The sequence below is a fragment of the Camelina sativa genome, chromosome 13, assembly GCF_000633955.1.
Source record: "Camelina sativa cultivar DH55 chromosome 13, Cs, whole genome shotgun sequence".
Taxonomy (NCBI): Eukaryota; Viridiplantae; Streptophyta; class Magnoliopsida; order Brassicales; family Brassicaceae; genus Camelina; species Camelina sativa.
Window position 1 is genome coordinate 8,458,502 of NC_025697.1, and position 18,587 is coordinate 8,477,088.

The 18,587-nt window shown below is 36.5% G+C and overlaps 3 protein-coding genes and 1 pseudogene across 3 annotated transcripts; all 4 read left to right on the top strand.

Moving 5' to 3' along the window:
• Window positions 4,245-7,054, top strand: LOC104735980 (NEDD8-activating enzyme E1 catalytic subunit-like). Its single transcript, XM_010455883.2, has 9 exons — window positions 4,245-4,462; window positions 4,550-4,713; window positions 4,883-5,085; window positions 5,176-5,408; window positions 5,498-5,560; window positions 5,636-5,692; window positions 5,836-5,957; window positions 6,050-6,167; window positions 6,472-7,054. Exons 1-9 carry the CDS (start codon window positions 4,361-4,363, stop codon window positions 6,757-6,759), a joined length of 1,350 nt encoding a protein of 449 aa, XP_010454185.1. The 5' UTR covers window positions 4,245-4,360; the 3' UTR covers window positions 6,760-7,054.
• Window positions 8,713-9,578, top strand: LOC104735982. Its single transcript, XM_010455884.2, has 2 exons — window positions 8,713-8,958; window positions 9,053-9,578. The coding sequence occupies exons 1-2, from the start codon at window positions 8,821-8,823 to the stop codon at window positions 9,365-9,367; spliced, it is 453 nt and encodes a 150-aa protein (XP_010454186.1). The 5' UTR covers window positions 8,713-8,820; the 3' UTR covers window positions 9,368-9,578.
• LOC104735983 lies at window positions 10,605-12,181 on the top strand (annotated as a pseudogene).
• Window positions 16,174-18,571, top strand: LOC104735985 (DEAD-box ATP-dependent RNA helicase 58, chloroplastic-like). Its single transcript, XM_010455889.2, has 10 exons — window positions 16,174-16,479; window positions 16,569-16,662; window positions 16,755-16,868; window positions 16,968-17,081; window positions 17,203-17,307; window positions 17,444-17,602; window positions 17,773-17,841; window positions 17,924-18,013; window positions 18,091-18,231; window positions 18,308-18,571. Exons 1-10 carry the CDS (start codon window positions 16,208-16,210, stop codon window positions 18,569-18,571), a joined length of 1,422 nt encoding a protein of 473 aa, XP_010454191.1. The 5' UTR covers window positions 16,174-16,207.

Below are 18,587 nucleotides of genomic sequence, written 5' to 3' on the forward strand. Positions count from 1 at the left end.
GTATGTAGGAATATACCACAAACAGGAAAACAAATTTGGCAAGTGTGGCATGACACCAAAGAAGAATGTCCAGGAACGGTTCCCGTACGTCCAAGAAACATCATCCAACAGCTCCAAATGTAGATGAAGTCGCCAATATCTAAAAGATAATATATTACAGAAATATGGACTTTTTTCAACATCTAAAAGACAAAAGTTAGGCCGAAAAGTTTGATAGCTCATTGTGAATGATTTTACTACTCTTTTGGGTTTACAATGATCTAGAAATTAATTATACAGATATATATGATGAACCTTTCTCAACATCTACTACATCAATGTTATATAAAATCTGATTGATATAGATTTATATTCAAAATAAAGTAGAATTAAATGTCAAAAATACTAATATAGGTTGTATGATAGATACTAGATAGTATGGGGTTGGGTATCTTATGAACCATGTCATTATTATTATAGTTTTACTTATGTTTTGTTTCAATTTAACTTATGTTTTGATTCAATTTTATTTATGTTTTGCTTGAGTATTACTTATGTTTTGCTTAAATTTTGATTTTTATTTACTTTGTAAACTAGGAGATAACTGGTGTTACAACACACACATATGTTTTTTTTTTCTGAAAACTTATAATATAGTAGTAATAAAAAAATAAAGTTGTATTTATTCTGAAAATGTATTTTTATTTCAGAAAGTGTTCTTTTAATATTGCAATTGGTTGGTAAATCAACATACATGTTTTTTATATGACATGTATACTTTGTATGTATGTTATTAAATTGATACATCGAGGGATAAACATAAATAAAAAAAATACTATGTAAAATACACACGGTTGTGTAATTGATTTTTTAGTTGAAATTATATGTTGTTTGAGAATATAACTAAACTAGTAGTCATATTATAATAAACTAGGTTCGGACCCGCACGTACGTGCGGGGTTAGGTTTATAAACAAAATTAATTTCATATATATAATCAAACTTATACTAATTGAGATTTTAGTTTGATATTTGGTTTGGTTTATTAATGTTTGAAAATTTAAGATAATAATGATTTCACCAGTATCTTAAAATTTGGAATAACATAACAGTTGGACTAGTAACAAACTAAATCAAATAAATGATTGGTTAGATTCTATTAAATTTGTTAACTATCAAATTAGATATATAACCGCTAACAGCGATGAAAACCCGTTTGAAACATATACAAATATTTAGGGATAGCCGTAACTCTCTTTTTGTTTTGTCATGTTTCATTATGTCCTACACCCGTTCTCAAATTTTTGTTGCATAACAGAAAGCATTCCCAATTTGGGACATTCCGGATATGAGACAAATTTCCGATTGAAAACGGGAGGGAACCGAACGAATACATAAATTCTCGAACTCCTGTATGAAATAAACATAAATATAATTCATAGTATATCTATATATCATATGTTTTAATAAAAATATTATAAAATTAATTGACTTCTTTATTCTTACTATTTTATATATGTTTCACCTATATTAGATTATGTTTTTTAAATACTTTTAACTTTTACAGAACATATTTTATGTATTTTTTATTTTTATTTTATTTTGAACTTATGCTAGTTCAATTGAAAATAGTAAGAATTATTTATTTAGTATGTGTAAACATATTTATATAGTATAACCTCATTAACACAAAATTTTGTCATTTTCATTTATGAATATTTGGGTGTCTGAGTGTTAATCAGTACTTTAAGATTTGGATTAGAAATTTTTATACTATGAGTCATCGTTACCTTGAAAATTTCGTTAGAAATTCAAGGTCACTATGACTTAAAAGACTATAAAAAAATTTCAAGGTGCTCATGTTATAAAATTTTACTGCCATGTGTGTTTTTTGTTTTATTTTCCATATACATCCCAAGTTATAGTACCATTTTAATAAAGACTGTTAACATCATATATTTGGAAAAATAAAAAAATAATATAATTTACTACATCCAGCTGATTACAATATAGTCATGGAAGATTAATTGTACATATATAGTTTATGAGTACCTCTTGCTGGTTTCAAAAGTTAATTAATGTTAATGCAAAGCTCAACTACATACTCTAATAAGAATTTTCTACAGAGGTTTCTTAAATAAATCAATAGAAAAACTGAAGAAAACAAACAATAATATAGTATTTTGTGACTTACCGGATTCATATCAAAAATGTGGATTTTGTTAAGCAATCAATTGTAATTTTCTTGTTTTGCTGATGCTATGTCAATTGGATGAACACCCGCTCATACCACAATCCTCCCTTATATACAATCTCTAGATAGAAAAATGTATGTTTTCGAAAAAGATCTTAATTTGTTTATGCTTATATACACAACAGAAAATTATAAATTTAACAAATCATAAGAATCATAAATCATAAACTTAATACAAAGACACTTTTTTTTTTTTTTTTGCAAAAACAAAGAGATACAAACAAAAATAGTGCTAGAGTGGTGTATATGATATGTGAATGTTAGGTCGATTACTCTATTTATAAGCTCGAAAGAGTAAATATTTTTACCTTTACGTTTAAAACTAAAAAAATTATATAAAATCTTTTAAAAACTTATTTAGTTTTCAGTTAATGCATATACAATATGTTTGAATCTATATGGATAATTAGATTTGGATTTTGAACTAATTGTCTAGATTTTCCTATTAAACCAATGAGAGTAAATATATAAGGTTAGTTTTAGAAATAATCCCTATATTTTAGAAATTTGGTAAATAATTACTGATTTTATTTCAAGATTTATTAAAATAAATCATCTATTTAAATTTAAATTAAGTTATTTTCAAAAATACTATTTGAAATTAATTAGATTCATTTGTTATAGAAATCTTGTTAAATAATAAGTTACATTTTTGGCATGTTATTAATTGCGTAAATCTCTTATTAGTTTATAAAATTTTAATAACTATATAAATTCAAGGAATTATTAATAGAAATAATTTTGTTTTTCTTATAATATTTTAAATTTCATTTTGTAATCTTGTTGGTTTTAATTTTTTTTTATAGTGACGGTGTGTTCTAGTTAAATTTAAGGAGAAAATCATTAGTTTAATATTTAATTTAGAAAAATATTTGGAAAACTTAATATATTCAAAATTAATTATTTATGATTTATATCCATATCAAAATATATATACGAAATCTATAACCAATTATAAAAAAGTTAATCATTTATTTCTTTAATAGTTGTTACCATTGTTTTTGGGAAGTTTAATTTTTTTTTTATGTAGGCAAGTGGCTCTGTTTGGCAACATGGATATATGTTATTTTATTTTTTTTTTTTAATCTCTAAGTGTGCTTCCCATTTAATAGTATAGATAAAATAAAAAAATAAATATTTTGATCTTAGCGTAATATTAAAATGTTTCTAAATGTAGAATATTTGGATAAATATTTAAAACAAATATAAATATACTATCACAGACAAATTTAAAAAGAATAACATCATGTAATTTAATGCGCGATTGAGTGGGTAGAGAAGTTTTATACATAAAAACTTATGAGGTGTGAACACGAAGTTATTGGCCTTGTTCGTTTGGTTGATGTAGGTACCTGCGGCTGCGGCAGACGCATGTATGTTTGTTTGTTTGCTTGTTGCAGGTATATGCGCCAAGACGCTGCGGCAAACGCTGCGAACTGCGTCTAACATTTTTAAACATTGTTTCGATTCAACAATTAAAAACGTAAACGCAACTGCATCCGTTGTCGCTGCCGCAACTGCATCCGTTGCCACTGCCGCAACCGCCTGCATCAACCAAACTAACAAACCCATTAAGTGTGTTCAATTAGTTTTTGAAGATAAGAAGCTGGGGTTGTAAAACTAAAAGGATATTGGTTCTGATTTATCCCTTAGTTGTTTATTTAATAAATTTTGGGAGATTGGAAAGTTTAATAATAGACTACTTAAGATATCTTATAACCAATTTTGGACAGTAAAATGGAAAATTTGCCAAAAATATGTTAAAAATCCTATAGATAGTCAAAGTTATCCACACAAAAAAAAAAAAAAAAAAAAAAAAAAAAAAAAAAAAAAAAANATCTAAGAAGATAGATTTGCTAAAATAACAAAATAGAGATCTTTTAAATGTCCAATTTAAACTAAGGATATTATAATATCAAGGTCTAAATAAAATGTGCTTTTTCCTAATATAAAAGAGTTTTGGGTCGAGCCCAATATTGACCCAATAAGGGTCGGCTCAAAGAGAAGGCAAAAAGTGAGGTTTCGGAGCTCTGTGGCAGTGTGTCGGGTTTTTTGAGTATTCGAGCTTCTCTCTCCTCCGTGATCAATCTCCGTAACTCTCTCTCTCTCTCTCTCTCTCTCTCTCTCTATGGCTGATCACGATGTTCCTCAGAGTAAGTCTAGAGACCTCGACAAGCTTCTTCTCCGTCATGGGAATCTCGTTGACCCGGGCTTCTTTCCCGGACCCCAGGTTTACGCCTTTTTTTTTTTTTCCTGTAAATTTTTGTATCGATTCTATGGGTTTTCCTGAGCTTAGTTTTTGTTTTGGGGTATACAGCTGAGGAATGACATAAGGGAGTTTGTGAAAATCCTTGTGGTTGGTGCTGGTGGATTGGGTTGTGAGCTTCTCAAGGACTTGGCTCTTTCAGGTTTTCGTAATCTCGATGTGATTGATATGGACCGTATCGAGGTTACTAATCTCAATCGCCAGTTCCTATTCAGGCAATTTCCTCCTCCTCCTCCTTACTTTTGTCTCTACTTGGCTTCACCACTAGAAAAAGCCCTCAAAATTGAAGTTTGTTTTTGCTCAGTAAGATTTGTGAAATTGTTAGTGGGAATTGATGATGGTTGCACGATTGTTTGGGTTGATAATGTTGGTGTTCTTTTATAGACTTGAAGACGTGGGAAAGCCTAAGGCAGAGGTAGCAGCTAAGCGTGTCATGGAGAGAGTGAGCGGGGTTGAGATTGTCCCGCATTTTTCACGTATTGAAGACAAGGAGGTTGACTTTTATAACGATTTTAACATCATTGCCCTTGGTCTTGATTCCATGGAAGCTCGGAAATACATCAATGGGATAGCTTGTGGCTTTCTTGGTATGTAAATTCTTAAACGTTAAACTGTCAACCCAAACTCTTGGCTTTATAAGTTCTCTGCCTGATCATGTGCTTGTAAAATGTATGTAGAGTATAATGAAGATGATGCTCCAGTAAGAGACACAATCAAGCCGATGGTAGATGGGGGAACTGAAGGTTTCAAGGGTCATGCTAGAGTTATAATGCCTGGAGTTACACCCTGTTTTGAGTGCACTATTTGGCTTTTCCCACCTCAAGTGAAGTTTCCGTTGTGCACTCTTGCTGAAACCCCTAGGAATGCTGCTCATTGCATTGAATATGCTCATTTAATTAAGTGGGATGAGGTATGTGTGTAGGCTCTTTGAAAGAGACTCTTTTTTCCATGTGGATATGTATTTTGGTTTAGTCATGGTGAAGTCTATTCTTCCTGCAGGTTCATAAAGGAAGATCGTTCGATCCTGATGTCCCAGAACATATGAAGTGGGTCTATGATGAGGTTAGTCTTTCTTTTGCTTGTTTATGCTGTGGATTTTAATTTGGGGTTGTTTCATATTTGCCATTATCTTCACAGGCTATCAGGAGAGCTGAGCTCTTTGGAATTCCGGGTGTCACATACTCTCTCACACAAGTATGTAACCATTCTCACTTTCTCTGTCTGTTTACTTCGAGTAACCGGCTGAAGTACTTGCAACCATTTAAGTATGCACAAATAAATCATATGCTATTTGTATTCATGAATAAATTATCAGAGGAGGATTTTTTATTATATAGGGTGTGGTTAAAAACATTATACCGGCGATTGCTTCCACCAACGCGATTATATCAGCAGCTTGTGCGCTAGAAACCTTGAAGATTGTGTCTGCATGCAGCAAAACACTTACAAACTATCTGACGTATGTTTTTTTTTTCTTTATTTCTGCCTTACTTGCTAGTGTTGGTGTCTTTGTACAAACTATCCTCAAGCAATTTTTTTCATTTTCACAAGGTATAACGGTGGAGAGGGTCTTTACACTAAAGTGACAGACTTCCCGAGGCTCGACGACTGTCTTGTATGTGGTCCGGGCATTCTGATTGAGCTGGACACCTCAATCACATTATCAAAGGTCCTTCCTCTCGCTTTATCATCTCATTGTCTTTTTAATACCGATTACCCTTGATTTTCTTACCCATTTATTGCTTTTTCATGCTAATTGATCTTCTCTGCTGCTATCTCCATTGATGCATTTACTTTCATCCCTGCGTAGATGCTTGGCTGTTATTTTCTTTGGTCTTCTCGCCTTGTCCAGGCTTTTCTGCCCTTTAGCTATATTTTAATTCACTCGTGCCAAAGTATGCTCTTTGTTTGTCCATTCAAATTCCGCGTCTCAGTTCTTTACCATTTTGTTCATGTTTTTTTCTTTCTCCTAGTTCATTGAGATGCTTGAAGATCACCCGAAGCTCCTTTTGTCAAAAGCAAGTGTTACATATGGCGAAAGCAATCTCTACATGCAGGCACCTCCGGTTCTTGAAGAGATGCTCAGAGAAAACCTAAGCAAGCCGCTCTATGACCTCATGGGAAGAGTCCAGAAGGATACTATCCATGTAACTGGGACATCTCTCAAGGACAAAGAGAAACAGTCGATTCAAACAAAGCTAAGGGTTGTTTTCAAAGGAGCCGATGTTGTTACAGACATGGATACAGCCATTGGAGCATAAAACCTGACAGAGAAACCCTTTGATGCCAAAGCTTAGATCCATTGAGAGATTATTGGGCAGGTTGACTTGTCCGGTTCTTATTTTGGTCCTTTTTTTTGTTTGTTTGTCGTTTATAGCTATGATAGCAGACTTTTACTGCGTGATGGAGAAAGAAAAAAAGTTACTCCAAACAGATCGGTTCATATGATTGTTCTTAACCTCGAAGATGTGACCTTCCGGACTAAAACAGTTTAGAGTCGTTAAAAAGTTGATCTTGTGTCTTCGAATTTACATTAACCGAAATGTTTTATTTTAACCAGTCGTTACAAAGAACAAACGTCACTCGTAACGACAAGACAATAGATTGCGCGCCCCTTGGTGCACTCATTCATGACTTATACTTGTTGTATATATTTCTTTTGGTTCAAACTTATCTTTTTCATTTATCTTCTTCAGTTTGTGGCTATACTTTGCTTGCACCTTTCTCTTTTCATATGATCTCAAGAGACTTTAAGCTACTCTTTTGAAACGTAGTATGGGTGAGGAGATAAGGTTGTTCTACGACCTCTTTTGTTCATTTATCCTCCTTTGAAAGGTCAACAGTTCCGAACATGCAAATTAAATAAGCAAAAGACCAACAAGATGAATAAACATCATATATTTTTATACATATATAGACCATCAAGCTTCATTTGGGAAATCGTTTTTAATGAACTATCAAGTAGGATTGGTGTCTGACCCTACTTCACTCAAACACTATGCCCAAACCATATCATATCAAATGAGTTAAGATTTTTTCTCTCTCTATCTATCTCTCTCCGAAATCCAAATTGATCATTGTCCATTTCCTCAATTGCCAACCACAGACTGTCTTCGGATGTGGCTGTTCTATGATCTTATAGCCATAACAAATATTTCCTTAGGCCCTATTATAGATAGTGTTTCTTTTTTACCAGTATCATGATAAGTAATGTAAACCAAGTGTAACTAGATGAGTAATAAATTGGTTCAGTTCGATTATTCAGATTTTGTTGATAACCTATTAGTAGTAGTAATTTGGTAAATCTATCAAAGTTTATGGTCAAATATGAGAAGTTTAGTGTTAAAAGGTAATAAAAACAGAGTGAATATGGGTTGTGTTGTGTATGAGCTTTGATTCTATCTTTTTAAAAACGTAACAACTGGATAACATCAATACACAACCTCCTCCTTCTGTCCTTCATGTTGTGTTGAGTGGGGACTTAGCCAGATTAGATTTACATTGTTAAAAAAATCTCTTTCTTTTCTCTGGACCCACTCTCCCACCCACATGCTCTTCTCTCTCTCTCTCTCTAAGTGCCAACTCTGTCTTGCCTATTTATCTGACCCTTTCAACATTCCCTCGAACTCCACTTGAAGCAAACCAAAAATAAATTACAAAAAAGACTTTGTTTCTACAGAACAACAAAAGTCTTGAGACACTTGGAAGCTAAGATATACATGGCTATGGAGTTAGAGCTTGATGATGATGTCTTNTATTTCCTTAGGCCCTATTATAGATAGTGTTTCTTTTTTACCAGTATCATGATAAGTAATGTAAACCAAGTGTAACTAGATGAGTAATAAATTGGTTCAGTTCGATTATTCAGATTTTGTTGATAACCTATTAGTAGTAGTAATTTGGTAAATCTATCAAAGTTTATGGTCAAATATGAGAAGTTTAGTGTTAAAAGGTAATAAAAACAGAGTGAATATGGGTTGTGTTGTGTATGAGCTTTGATTCTATCTTTTTAAAAACGTAACAACTGGATAACATCAATACACAACCTCCTCCTTCTGTCCTTCATGTTGTGTTGAGTGGGGACTTAGCCAGATTAGATTTACATTGTTAAAAAAATCTCTTTCTTTTCTCTGGACCCACTCTCCCACCCACATGCTCTTCTCTCTCTCTCTCTCTAAGTGCCAACTCTGTCTTGCCTATTTATCTGACCCTTTCAACATTCCCTCGAACTCCACTTGAAGCAAACCAAAAATAAATTACAAAAAAGACTTTGTTTCTACAGAACAACAAAAGTCTTGAGACACTTGGAAGCTAAGATATACATGGCTATGGAGTTAGAGCTTGATGATGATGTCTTCTTTGCAGACATAAGCAAACAGATCTCTCTTCTCATCATGGATGAAGATGAGCAGCTAAATCCTGTTTCTCTTTCCTCCTCCTCCCCCTCTCTTTCATTCCAGGTTTGTTCCTCTGTCCATACATACACTTCTTCCTCTCTATATGCATCTATCTCCCTCTCTCTAACTGTGTTTCTTGAAAATTTTGTGGGAACAGGGTCTGTTCAGAGGAGGTTACCAAACGGCTCCATATATGTATCATCAAGAACAAAGCAAAGGGACTGGTGTGTTCATCCCTAAATCTTCTCAGCCAAGAAGAAGACCTCATCATTATCAGAAGCAAGGGAAGTATAGTTCCTTCAACGCCAAGCAACAACACTCTCTTCAACAAAACAGACAAGAGTATCAGCAGAATCATGAGAACGCAAGAAGTACTCTCACCACTCACAACAACAAGAGAACCATGAACACTAGCGTCCATGCTTCTATCCCGAGAAGAACCTACGGAGATGCATCATCTATCTACACTTAATTAAATTTATTCTGAAAGATTCATGATTATGTGTGATCAATTCTTAATAGTTAAATTAGATGCATAAGATTTATTTGTTTTGTAAATCAGCGAATAAATAAAGGATTGTATAAGGAAGGTCTTGGAGATATGTTCCAAGATTGCTCTTGCTTTTTAATTATGTAACTCTTTCTTTGTTCATCATTTTAGAGATTGACTGACTTTATTTTTTTTTCCAGTTTGTAATCTTTTAAGGATTGAATTAAAATTAAGTATGTGAATTTTCTTGGTTGATTACAAAACAAGATTGATAGAGGGAATGTGTGAAGACAAGCCCCATGTGAAACTAGCAAATGTTCCATGTCTCTCTCTCTCTCTCCAATCAATCAATGTCTATGGGACATCGCAGACGAGTTTGCCACACTGTCTGAATAATAAAAGAAGAAGTCAGATCTACTACGAAGTCCAAAAGACTGTCACAAGCTCACACGCCTTCTGTCTTTTGCCACTCACATGCCCATCTCTCTCTTTCTTTTTCTTTTTTCTCTATGCCATTATTAAAAAAAAAAATCTCCTTATTCTTTTAGTATTTCTATTTAGAGTAAAATAATATGATGATGAAGCTTTCCAAAAAACATCACTTCTTTTTCTGTTTTTCATAATATATCACATATTCACATTAATTTTTTCTTTCTTAATTAATTCTAAAGAGAGAAAAAAACGCATGCAAAAAAATTGTAGTTCTTCACTAAAATACTTGTAAGATTTTCTTTATCTACATGTAATTTAATAACAAGTTAACAACCAAATCTCAACGTTACATATAAAAAAATTGTATCCACTATCCACTCGAGATTCAGATTCCTCTAAAACATTTTGTTGTTTATTGCTATAAAAAAAAGATTCATTTTATATTGGTTTAAATTATAATTGGCAGTGGAAATAGTACAATAAATTACTCTTTAATTTAGTTAAGTAATACTCCGTTCTCTGTGTCATAAAAATTGATGTTTAGAAGTTTTTACATATTTTAAGAAAACAATGATTACTGAGTTTAAATATATTTTTTTCTTTGACTAAAGAAATATTATTTAATTTTAAACCAATAACAATTCAATATTTTTAATGATTAATTCTTGAAGTTTACGAAACATTAATTTTTGTGGGACAAAAAAAATATTCTAAAAACATTAATCTTTATGAGACAGTAGGAATAGTAAGATTAATATTTCGGTCATAATTCTATTGTAAGCACTCATTAGTTAATGTTAATTGGATTTGTTATGACTTATGAGTCTCTTAATCATCATCTTCGATTAGTGTGAAGTAAAGAGCGTTACAATGGCGGCAATTTATTCTCTCTTCCTCTTCTTCGTCATCATCACTCTTCTCATCATCATCTTAGCTTTGATCGTACGGCCAAGATCCGTCAAGATCGCTATCAAATCTCGCCACGTCTTCATCACCGGTGGATCAAGCGGCATCAGTCTCGCTCTCGCTCACCGTGCCGCCGCCGAGGGAGCACGAGTCTCGATCCTCGCCCGCTCAACCGAAAAGCTCGCCGAGGCCAAACGATCCATCGAGCTAGCCACCGGCGTCGAGGTCGCCACGTTCTCTGCCGACGTCCGCGATTTCGACGCAGTCTCGAAGGCGGTTGATGAATCGGGGCCGATCGATGTGTTAATTGTGAATCAAGGCGTGTTTATTGGGAAGGAGCTTGAGAAACAGAGTCACGAGGAGGTTAAGTTGATGATTGATGTGAATCTTGTTGGGAGCTTCAGTGTGATTATTGCGGCTTTGCCTGCGATGAAAGCTAGTAGGGAAGGTCGAGGTCCTGCCTCCATTTCTCTCGTCTCCTCTCAAGCCGGTCAGGTTCGCCTCGACTCGATTCATAGTCTCCTAGTTATATAGGTGAAGGAATCACTCTTGATTAGTCATGTAAAGCCCTTGTGATAGTTTGTGCATTTTCTTGAATTTGGGAAAGAACTTGTGGAAGTTAAGAGATGCATTTTCTTGGATAGACTTTGTGATGTATAGTGGTTTTTACCTCTTTTGTTTTCAGGCAGGTATCTACGGTTACACTGCATATTCAGCGAGCAAGTTTGGGCTTTAGGGATTAGCGCAAGCGTTGCAGCAAGAAGTTATTTCTGATGACATTCATGTGACTCTCTTGTTTCCTCCTGACACGGATACACCCAAGTTTCAAGAAGGTAAGATAATCCACAATCTTTTTTAACGTTTTAAAGACCAATTAAAAAAACATCATGGATATGTAGAGTATGACAAAGAAGTATACATCATGAAAGCTAGGATCGTGGATTGTCTTTTAGGCGTCTAATTATACTGATCAGATGACTCAGTTGACTTGTAGATTAGTTGCAGTTCCAGTCCAACTGGTTCAGTTAAATTCATTTGCTTGTTCTTGTTTTGGCTTTCAGAACAGAAGAAGAGGCCGGAGCTGACTTCCATCATAGCCGCATCTTCTGGTTCAATGAAAACCAAAGAAATAGCCAAGATATGTTTCGATGGTATCAAAGCAGGAAAATCCACAGTGACATGCCATTTCATCAGCTTCTTACTATCTATTGCGAGCGCCGGCATGTCCCCTCAGAGATCTTCTTGGCTCGCTTTTATTGAAATTATGTTTTGTGGCCTAATTAGACTCTTTAGCTTGGTTGTCCAATGGCAATGGTACAAAACCATAGAAAAGTGGAACACAACAAAAATAAGTAGAAGCAAATAGTAAAGTTATAGTTTAGGTCATCAAACTATATGTTGTATGTTTTTCCTATGAACCACTAAATGTATATGAATCAGGCTTTTGTACAGTGAACATGTTCATGTTTTTTTTTTTTTTTTTTTTTAACAACATAAAAGATCAGCTCACATGAGCCAATAAGAAGGGAAATTGTTTACAAACAAAACAGGATGCAGAGAGGTTCGCGCTTGGCGTGCCAAAGAGTCCGCACTAGTATTAGCATTTCTTGAAATTAAAGATAAAGAGAAGGATGAAAATTCCTCCATGTCCATCTTGATATTGTCGAGGTATGTCTTGAAAGCCGGCCAATCTTGAGGAGAAGACACCATCTTCACCAAATCCGAACAATCAGTATAAAAAGCCACTTCTCGAAAGTCATGATCAATCATGCATCGCATTGCTCAAACAAAAGCTTCGACTTCAGCATGCAAAGGGGAAAGACTACGGCGGAAATTGGAGGCTCCCCTTATCGGCGTGTCATCCTGAAAAGAGGAACACACCCATCCTGCACCTGCAAAAACATCACCCGCCTTCCAGGATCCATCTACAAAGCACCGGTAACCTGAGAAAACAGTGGGCATAGAAACCCGGCTTGCCGGTTCCCCCCTATGAGGGCCCGGTGGAAGAGGAGGCGAATCCTCATCCCCCTCATCCACCTGAGCCTGCAACCATGTAGTTGCATCCCCCACCGCTAACCTAACAACCTCCTCTGGCTTTTCCATAACATTCTCAAAAACGCATGCATTCCTCGCCTTCCATATGTACCACATGATCCAAGGGAAAGCCGCAACTTGAGAACCCGGATTAGAAGATCCCAAAAAATGATCCACATTTGCATACAAGGATTCGGTAGGGAAAGTGACCGAGCCAACCAGCACCTGAGCTAAAGCCCAAACCTGTCGAGCTGGTGGACACCTAAATATCGCATGATTAGTTGTTTCCTCATCTGCTCCACAACGAGCACAAACTGAATCACAAGCAAAGCCTCGTCTCCTCAGTTTTGCCGTAACCGATATGCACCGGGATAAGACCTACCACATAAAATGCCTGATCTTCGGTGGACAAGCCACTCGCCAAACTCCCGCTAGGAGGGGGGTAATACTCGGCCCATACCTAGTAGTTTGGGAAAGCGGAAGCCTCGCCAAACGTTCCGTTTCATAACCTGATTTAACCGTGTACTTTTCCGGATTTGGTATAATGCCAACCCATCAAGTCCTCCTGGTGTGAACTACCCAAAGGCAGAGCCCCGATCAAAGCCGCATCCTCCTGGGTAAAATGCTCACTGAGCATATCCATATGCCAAAAATTAGATTGGCAATCGATGAGATGTGAAATTAGTAAGGAAAAGTCCAAGAAAAGACCATGACTCAAAGCTGGTCTTGGGAATTGAGCTGGTATCCATGGATCAGTCCATATAGAAATGGACTCCCCAGAACCAACCCGTATAATAAGCCCTTTGTTTACCAAAGATCTAGCAGAAACAATACTCCACCATCCCTAGGAAGGGGAGTATGAACGTATCGGATCCATAGGATGAGAATTCTTATAATACCAGCCTTTGAACACCCGTGCAAAAAGGTAATCGGGTACCTCAATCAGCCGCCATAATTGTTTAGCCAACAAAGCAGTATTAAAGTCATCAATATTCCTAAAGCCCAAACCACCCAACTGCTTGCTCTCACATAATTTATACCACGCTAACCAATGCATACCCCCAGACTGTCCCGAATGCCACCAGAAATTTGCCACTGCACTAGTTAGCTTAGACGTGACAGTTTTTGGCAGCCGGAAACAGGACATAACAAAAGTCGGTACCGCAGTAGCAACTGATTTTATCATCACCTCTTTACCGCCCTGAGAAAGTTGCTTTGCCGTCCAACCATTCGTTCGACCCTGTAACCTATCCCAAACATAGGAGAAAATCTTTGTTTTGGATCCTCCCAAACTCTCGGGAATCCCGAGGTAAGACCCCATCCCGCCCAAATTTGATATCCCAAGCACCCCTTGGACCTCACTTTTTACCGCTTCAATAATCTTATGTCCTAATTGAATTGAGGACTTATCAAAATTGATCTCTTGGCCCGAAACCTCCTCATATTTCTTCAAAATATCTAATATGACCCCACATTGAACCCGATCGGCCTTACAAACGAAAAGACTATCATCCGCAAACAATAAATGCATAATCGGTGGATATTTATTAGCGACCTTGATCCCTGATATCAGTTTATCCCGTTCAGCCTTCCGAGTATTAGCAATAAGTACCTCCGTACAAAGGATAAACAGATAGAGAGACAAAGGGTCACCCTGACGCAACCCTCACTCCGGGACTATCAGCCCGTTGGGTTGACCATTAATCAGTACCTGATACTCGACCGAAGAGACACAAAACAAAACTCAAGATACCCATTTTTCCGCGAACCCCATTTTCCGTAGTAAAGCTTCGACGAAACCCCACTCGACCCTATCATACGCTTTGCTCATATCTGTCTTTATTGCCATATATTTTCCTTTACAGGACGGGTTAGTCCGGAGACCATGAAACATTTCTTGGGCTATCAAGATATTATCAGAAATCAGCCGACATGGCACAAAGGCAGATTGAGTCTCCGATACTAGGTTTGGTAAAACCATTTTGAGCCATTGACACAAGATTTTAGAAATGATCTTGTACCCCACATTACACAGGCTAAACGGACGCAACTCTGTCATCCGAGTAGGCTTGGCAACCTTGGGAATAAGACAACTATGCGTCCGATTTAATCTCTTATCAAAAATACCCTTCACAAAAAACTCATTAACCATAGCAACCATATCCGACTTTATAACCTCCTAGGCCTTCTGGAAAAACAAAGCGGTCATGCCATCTGGTCCTGGAGCCTTATCCGGATGCATCATAAACAAAGCCTTACGTATCTCTATCTCCGTAATCGGGGCTGTCAGCCGCTCATTATCCTCCTCCGAGAGTACCGGTGTAACCTCACTTAGAGCCTCCTCAAAAATGTCAGGATTAGTCGAAGTAAACAAATCCTCAAAATACGTTACAGCAGTACTGCATATAACTTCATCCTTTGTAGACCAAATATTATTTCTATCAAACAGACCAATAATTCGATTCCGAGCCCGGCGTTGCTTTGTTTGGGCCTGAAAATACTTTGTGTTTTTATCCCCCACACGCATCCATCTATTCCGACTTTTTTGACGCTAATAGATTTCCTCATCCCTGTAAGCCTCACACAGCCGGGAGGTTAACACCGATATGTCCCTAGGATCTACCGCATCATTCGCCTGAGCCACCTCCAACTGTCTTTTAAGATCCTCAATCACATCCCTCCCAAAAGGTACATGTGCTTTTCGCCACTGAGATATTGCCCGTCGGCAATTACCAAGCTTAGCCACAAAGTTTTGCTGGTCTTGGACTGGAACACCACCCCAGCATGCGGCAATAGCCTCCATCAAACCCGCTTTACCAACCCATTGTCTATCAAACATAAAACACTGACGCCCCCGTGGCCGCTTGGCACCAATACTAACCACCAATGGTTTGTGATCCGAGGCTATCATTGGCAAATATTCTGTGACCGTGTCCGGAAACAAGTCATGCCAATCCTCAGTACCCAGAGCTCTATCCAATCTACACCGAATCGGTTTCTTATCCTGCCAACCTCTTCAGGACAAATAATCACCAAGGTACGGGAATTCCAAAAACTCACAATCCTATATCATCCCATTAAAAGAATGAAACGAAGCTGCATGCCTAAACTTACCCTTCTTTTTTCATAATTCCCCGTTAATTCGTTAAAATATCCAACAACAAGCTAAAGCGTTGATCTTGAAATACTAATCCGTAATAATCGTTCCCAAACCATAACAGGTTCATGTTTTGTAGTTGAAACTTTTGTGTTTGCAATTTAATACCATCAGAAAATAAGCAAATTACTTCAACAAATGAATTTGTGAAAATAAACTGTAAAATTTCCTCCAAAAAAATCACTAAATTTAACATTTTAATATAATTTTATCTTTTTTAAATAAATAAAAAACCATTTAATCTCTCAGTTATCTATTCTTCGTTTCGGAGTTTTCTCTTTCGGAGCTCAACAATGGCGTCACAGCTTCTCTTTGTTCCTCACCTCGCTCTCATCCCTAAAGCCTCAACCTTTCATCCTTCCCTCTTCTCAACACTAAACCCCAGTTTCTTTCACTCTACTTCCGCAAGGAGAGCTCTCAAATCCTCCTTTGATTCTCGAATTATTAACCTCAAAGCCGTCGCGGACACTTTCTCTGAAATCGAAAGCAACAGTGCCACTGAAACAACTGATTTGACTCTACGTGAAATCTGTCAAGGTTTTGTGCCAGAGCATATTTTGCACAGGCAAGCTTTCGTTTCACTTGCTTTTGATTTTGAAAAGTACTAATAAAAATCGAAACTTTATTGATTATATTTTTGAAAAAATGGTGTAGAATGGAGGAGATTGGGTTTGTGTTACCCACAGACATACAAAGAGAAGCTCTACCTACTTTGTTTACAGGCCGTGACTGCATCCTTCATGCTCAAGTCCTTTTTCATCTCACCATGCTTCTCTCTGTTGATTATCTGTTTTGAAACTTTTGGTTAATGTTGCTATGTTTTTGTTTTGGTGATCTTAGACAGGTTCAGGCAAGACATTGACTTACCTGTTACACATATTCTCTCTTATTAATCCTCAACGATCATCTGTGCAAGCTGTAATTGTTGTACCCACTCGAGAGCTCGGTATGCAAGTAAGTCTAGTAGTAGTAGGCATTGATTTTGAAATCTTGAACTTTTGACTTGATATGTTTTGTGATATGATTGAAATTTGTTTGCCTCTTTGGGTTTAGGTTACAAAAGTTGCTCGAATGTTGGCTGCAAAATCGGATTTTGATGTGAAAGGATGTTCAGTAATGGCTCTTTTAGATGGAGGTACGCTAAGAAGGCACAAAAGCTGGCTCAAGGTTGGATTTTAGGATCTTATTAAGTTAGATAGATTAGGTTGTTCAAAAGAGTTTTTTTTTAAAGGGTTTCAGTCACATCTTCTTGTGATTTAGTTCAGAAAGTTTAACTTTTTTTTTTCAGGCTGAGCCACCAGCAATTTTGGTTGCTACGGTAGCAAGTTTGTGTCACATGCTAGAAAAGCACATATTTAGACTTGACTCTGTGAGAGTTCTTGTTTTAGATGAGGTAAAAACTTTCTCAATTGTATGTATGTATTGTGTACTGTTCTCCATAGAAAATGATTGAGGCTGTTCTGCATATTGAACATCATGCTCAGAACATATTCTGACCCCGGTATATATTTGAACGGTCACTTTGGTAGGTTGATTTCTTATTCTACTCTTCAAAACAAGTTGGTTCTGTGCGGAAGCTTTTGACATCATTTTCTTCATGCGATAAACGTCAGACAGTTTTTGCCAGTGCTTCCATTCCCCAGCATAAACATTTTGTGCATGACTGTATACAGCAAAAGTGGACAAAGGTTAGCTTATGAAATGTTTCTTTTACTTTAGAATTATGTTCGGGCTTGGCTAATCAACCAAATGGTTTGGGCTACTGTAGATGCCACCCAATTCTACATTTGGGAATATAACAAATTATAATTCTAAACTAGGGCCTCAGTTCAGTTGTATTTTTTCAACTTTTCTGCAGAGGGATGTTGTCCATGTTCATGTTAGCGCAATCATGCCCATGCCTTTGTGCCTTCTTCACAGACTCGTTGTAAGACTTAACTTTTTAGCATCCTTCCACTTCTTTTGTGATGATATTAATCTATAAGTACATCTAACCTCTATTTTGGCAGATGTGTCAGAAGACAAATAAACATCAAGTGCTGCTTGCCTTGTTAGAGTCTGATGCACCTGAATCAGCTATTATATTTGTCGGGGAGCAGGTATTGGAAACCACTATTTCCCTTTTAACGTCACTTAATCTAACCATTTAACACCCTTTTCTGTTTCTTCTTTTCAGTCTGAGAAGTCAAAAAAGGCTGGAAATGAACCATCGACAACTCTACTAATGGAATTCCTTAAAACTTCATACAATGGCTCGCTGGAGATTCTCCTACTAGAAGGGGACATGAATTTCAATTCACGAGCAGCTTCACTAACAGTACGTGGTTCTTTTGTCTGCGGATTGGAATCCTAGATGTGTACTTTCTGCTACTAACCTTCATGCTTCCCTATAGGAAATCAGGCAAGGAGGAGGTTTTCTTCTTGTTTCTACTGATATTGCAGCAAGAGGGATTGATCTGCCAGAAACAACTCACATCTTCAACTTTGATCTCCCACAAACGGCTACAGATTATCTGCACCGAGCTGGAAGAGCTGGTCGAATACCCTTTTCTGACAAAAAGTGCATCGTTGCCAATCTGATCATGTCGGAGGAAAGATTTGTCTTGCAAAGATACGAAAATGAACTTATGTTCAGCTGCGAGGAACTCATTTTGTAAGTACAGTATTACTTAT

Excerpts from the sequence above, each read along its gene's own strand:
- LOC104735982 (XM_010455884.2), top strand. The coding sequence starts at position 8,821 with ATGGCTATGGAGTTAGAGCTTGATGATGATGTCTTCTTTGCAGACATA. Across the intron at positions 8,959-9,052 it reads CCCCCTCTCTTTCATTCCAG|GGTCTGTTCAGAGGAGGTTA; the intron begins GTTTGTTCCTCT and ends TTGTGGGAACAG.
- LOC104735985 (XM_010455889.2), top strand. The coding sequence starts at position 16,208 with ATGGCGTCACAGCTTCTCTTTGTTCCTCACCTCGCTCTCATCCCTAAA. Across the intron at positions 16,869-16,967 it reads CTCGAGAGCTCGGTATGCAA|GTTACAAAAGTTGCTCGAAT; the intron begins GTAAGTCTAGTA and ends CTTTGGGTTTAG. Across the intron at positions 18,232-18,307 it reads CACGAGCAGCTTCACTAACA|GAAATCAGGCAAGGAGGAGG; the intron begins GTACGTGGTTCT and ends GCTTCCCTATAG.
- LOC104735980 (XM_010455883.2), top strand. The coding sequence starts at position 4,361 with ATGGCTGATCACGATGTTCCTCAGAGTAAGTCTAGAGACCTCGACAAG. Across the intron at positions 5,693-5,835 it reads TCACATACTCTCTCACACAA|GGTGTGGTTAAAAACATTAT; the intron begins GTATGTAACCAT and ends TTTATTATATAG. Across the intron at positions 6,168-6,471 it reads CCTCAATCACATTATCAAAG|TTCATTGAGATGCTTGAAGA; the intron begins GTCCTTCCTCTC and ends TCTTTCTCCTAG.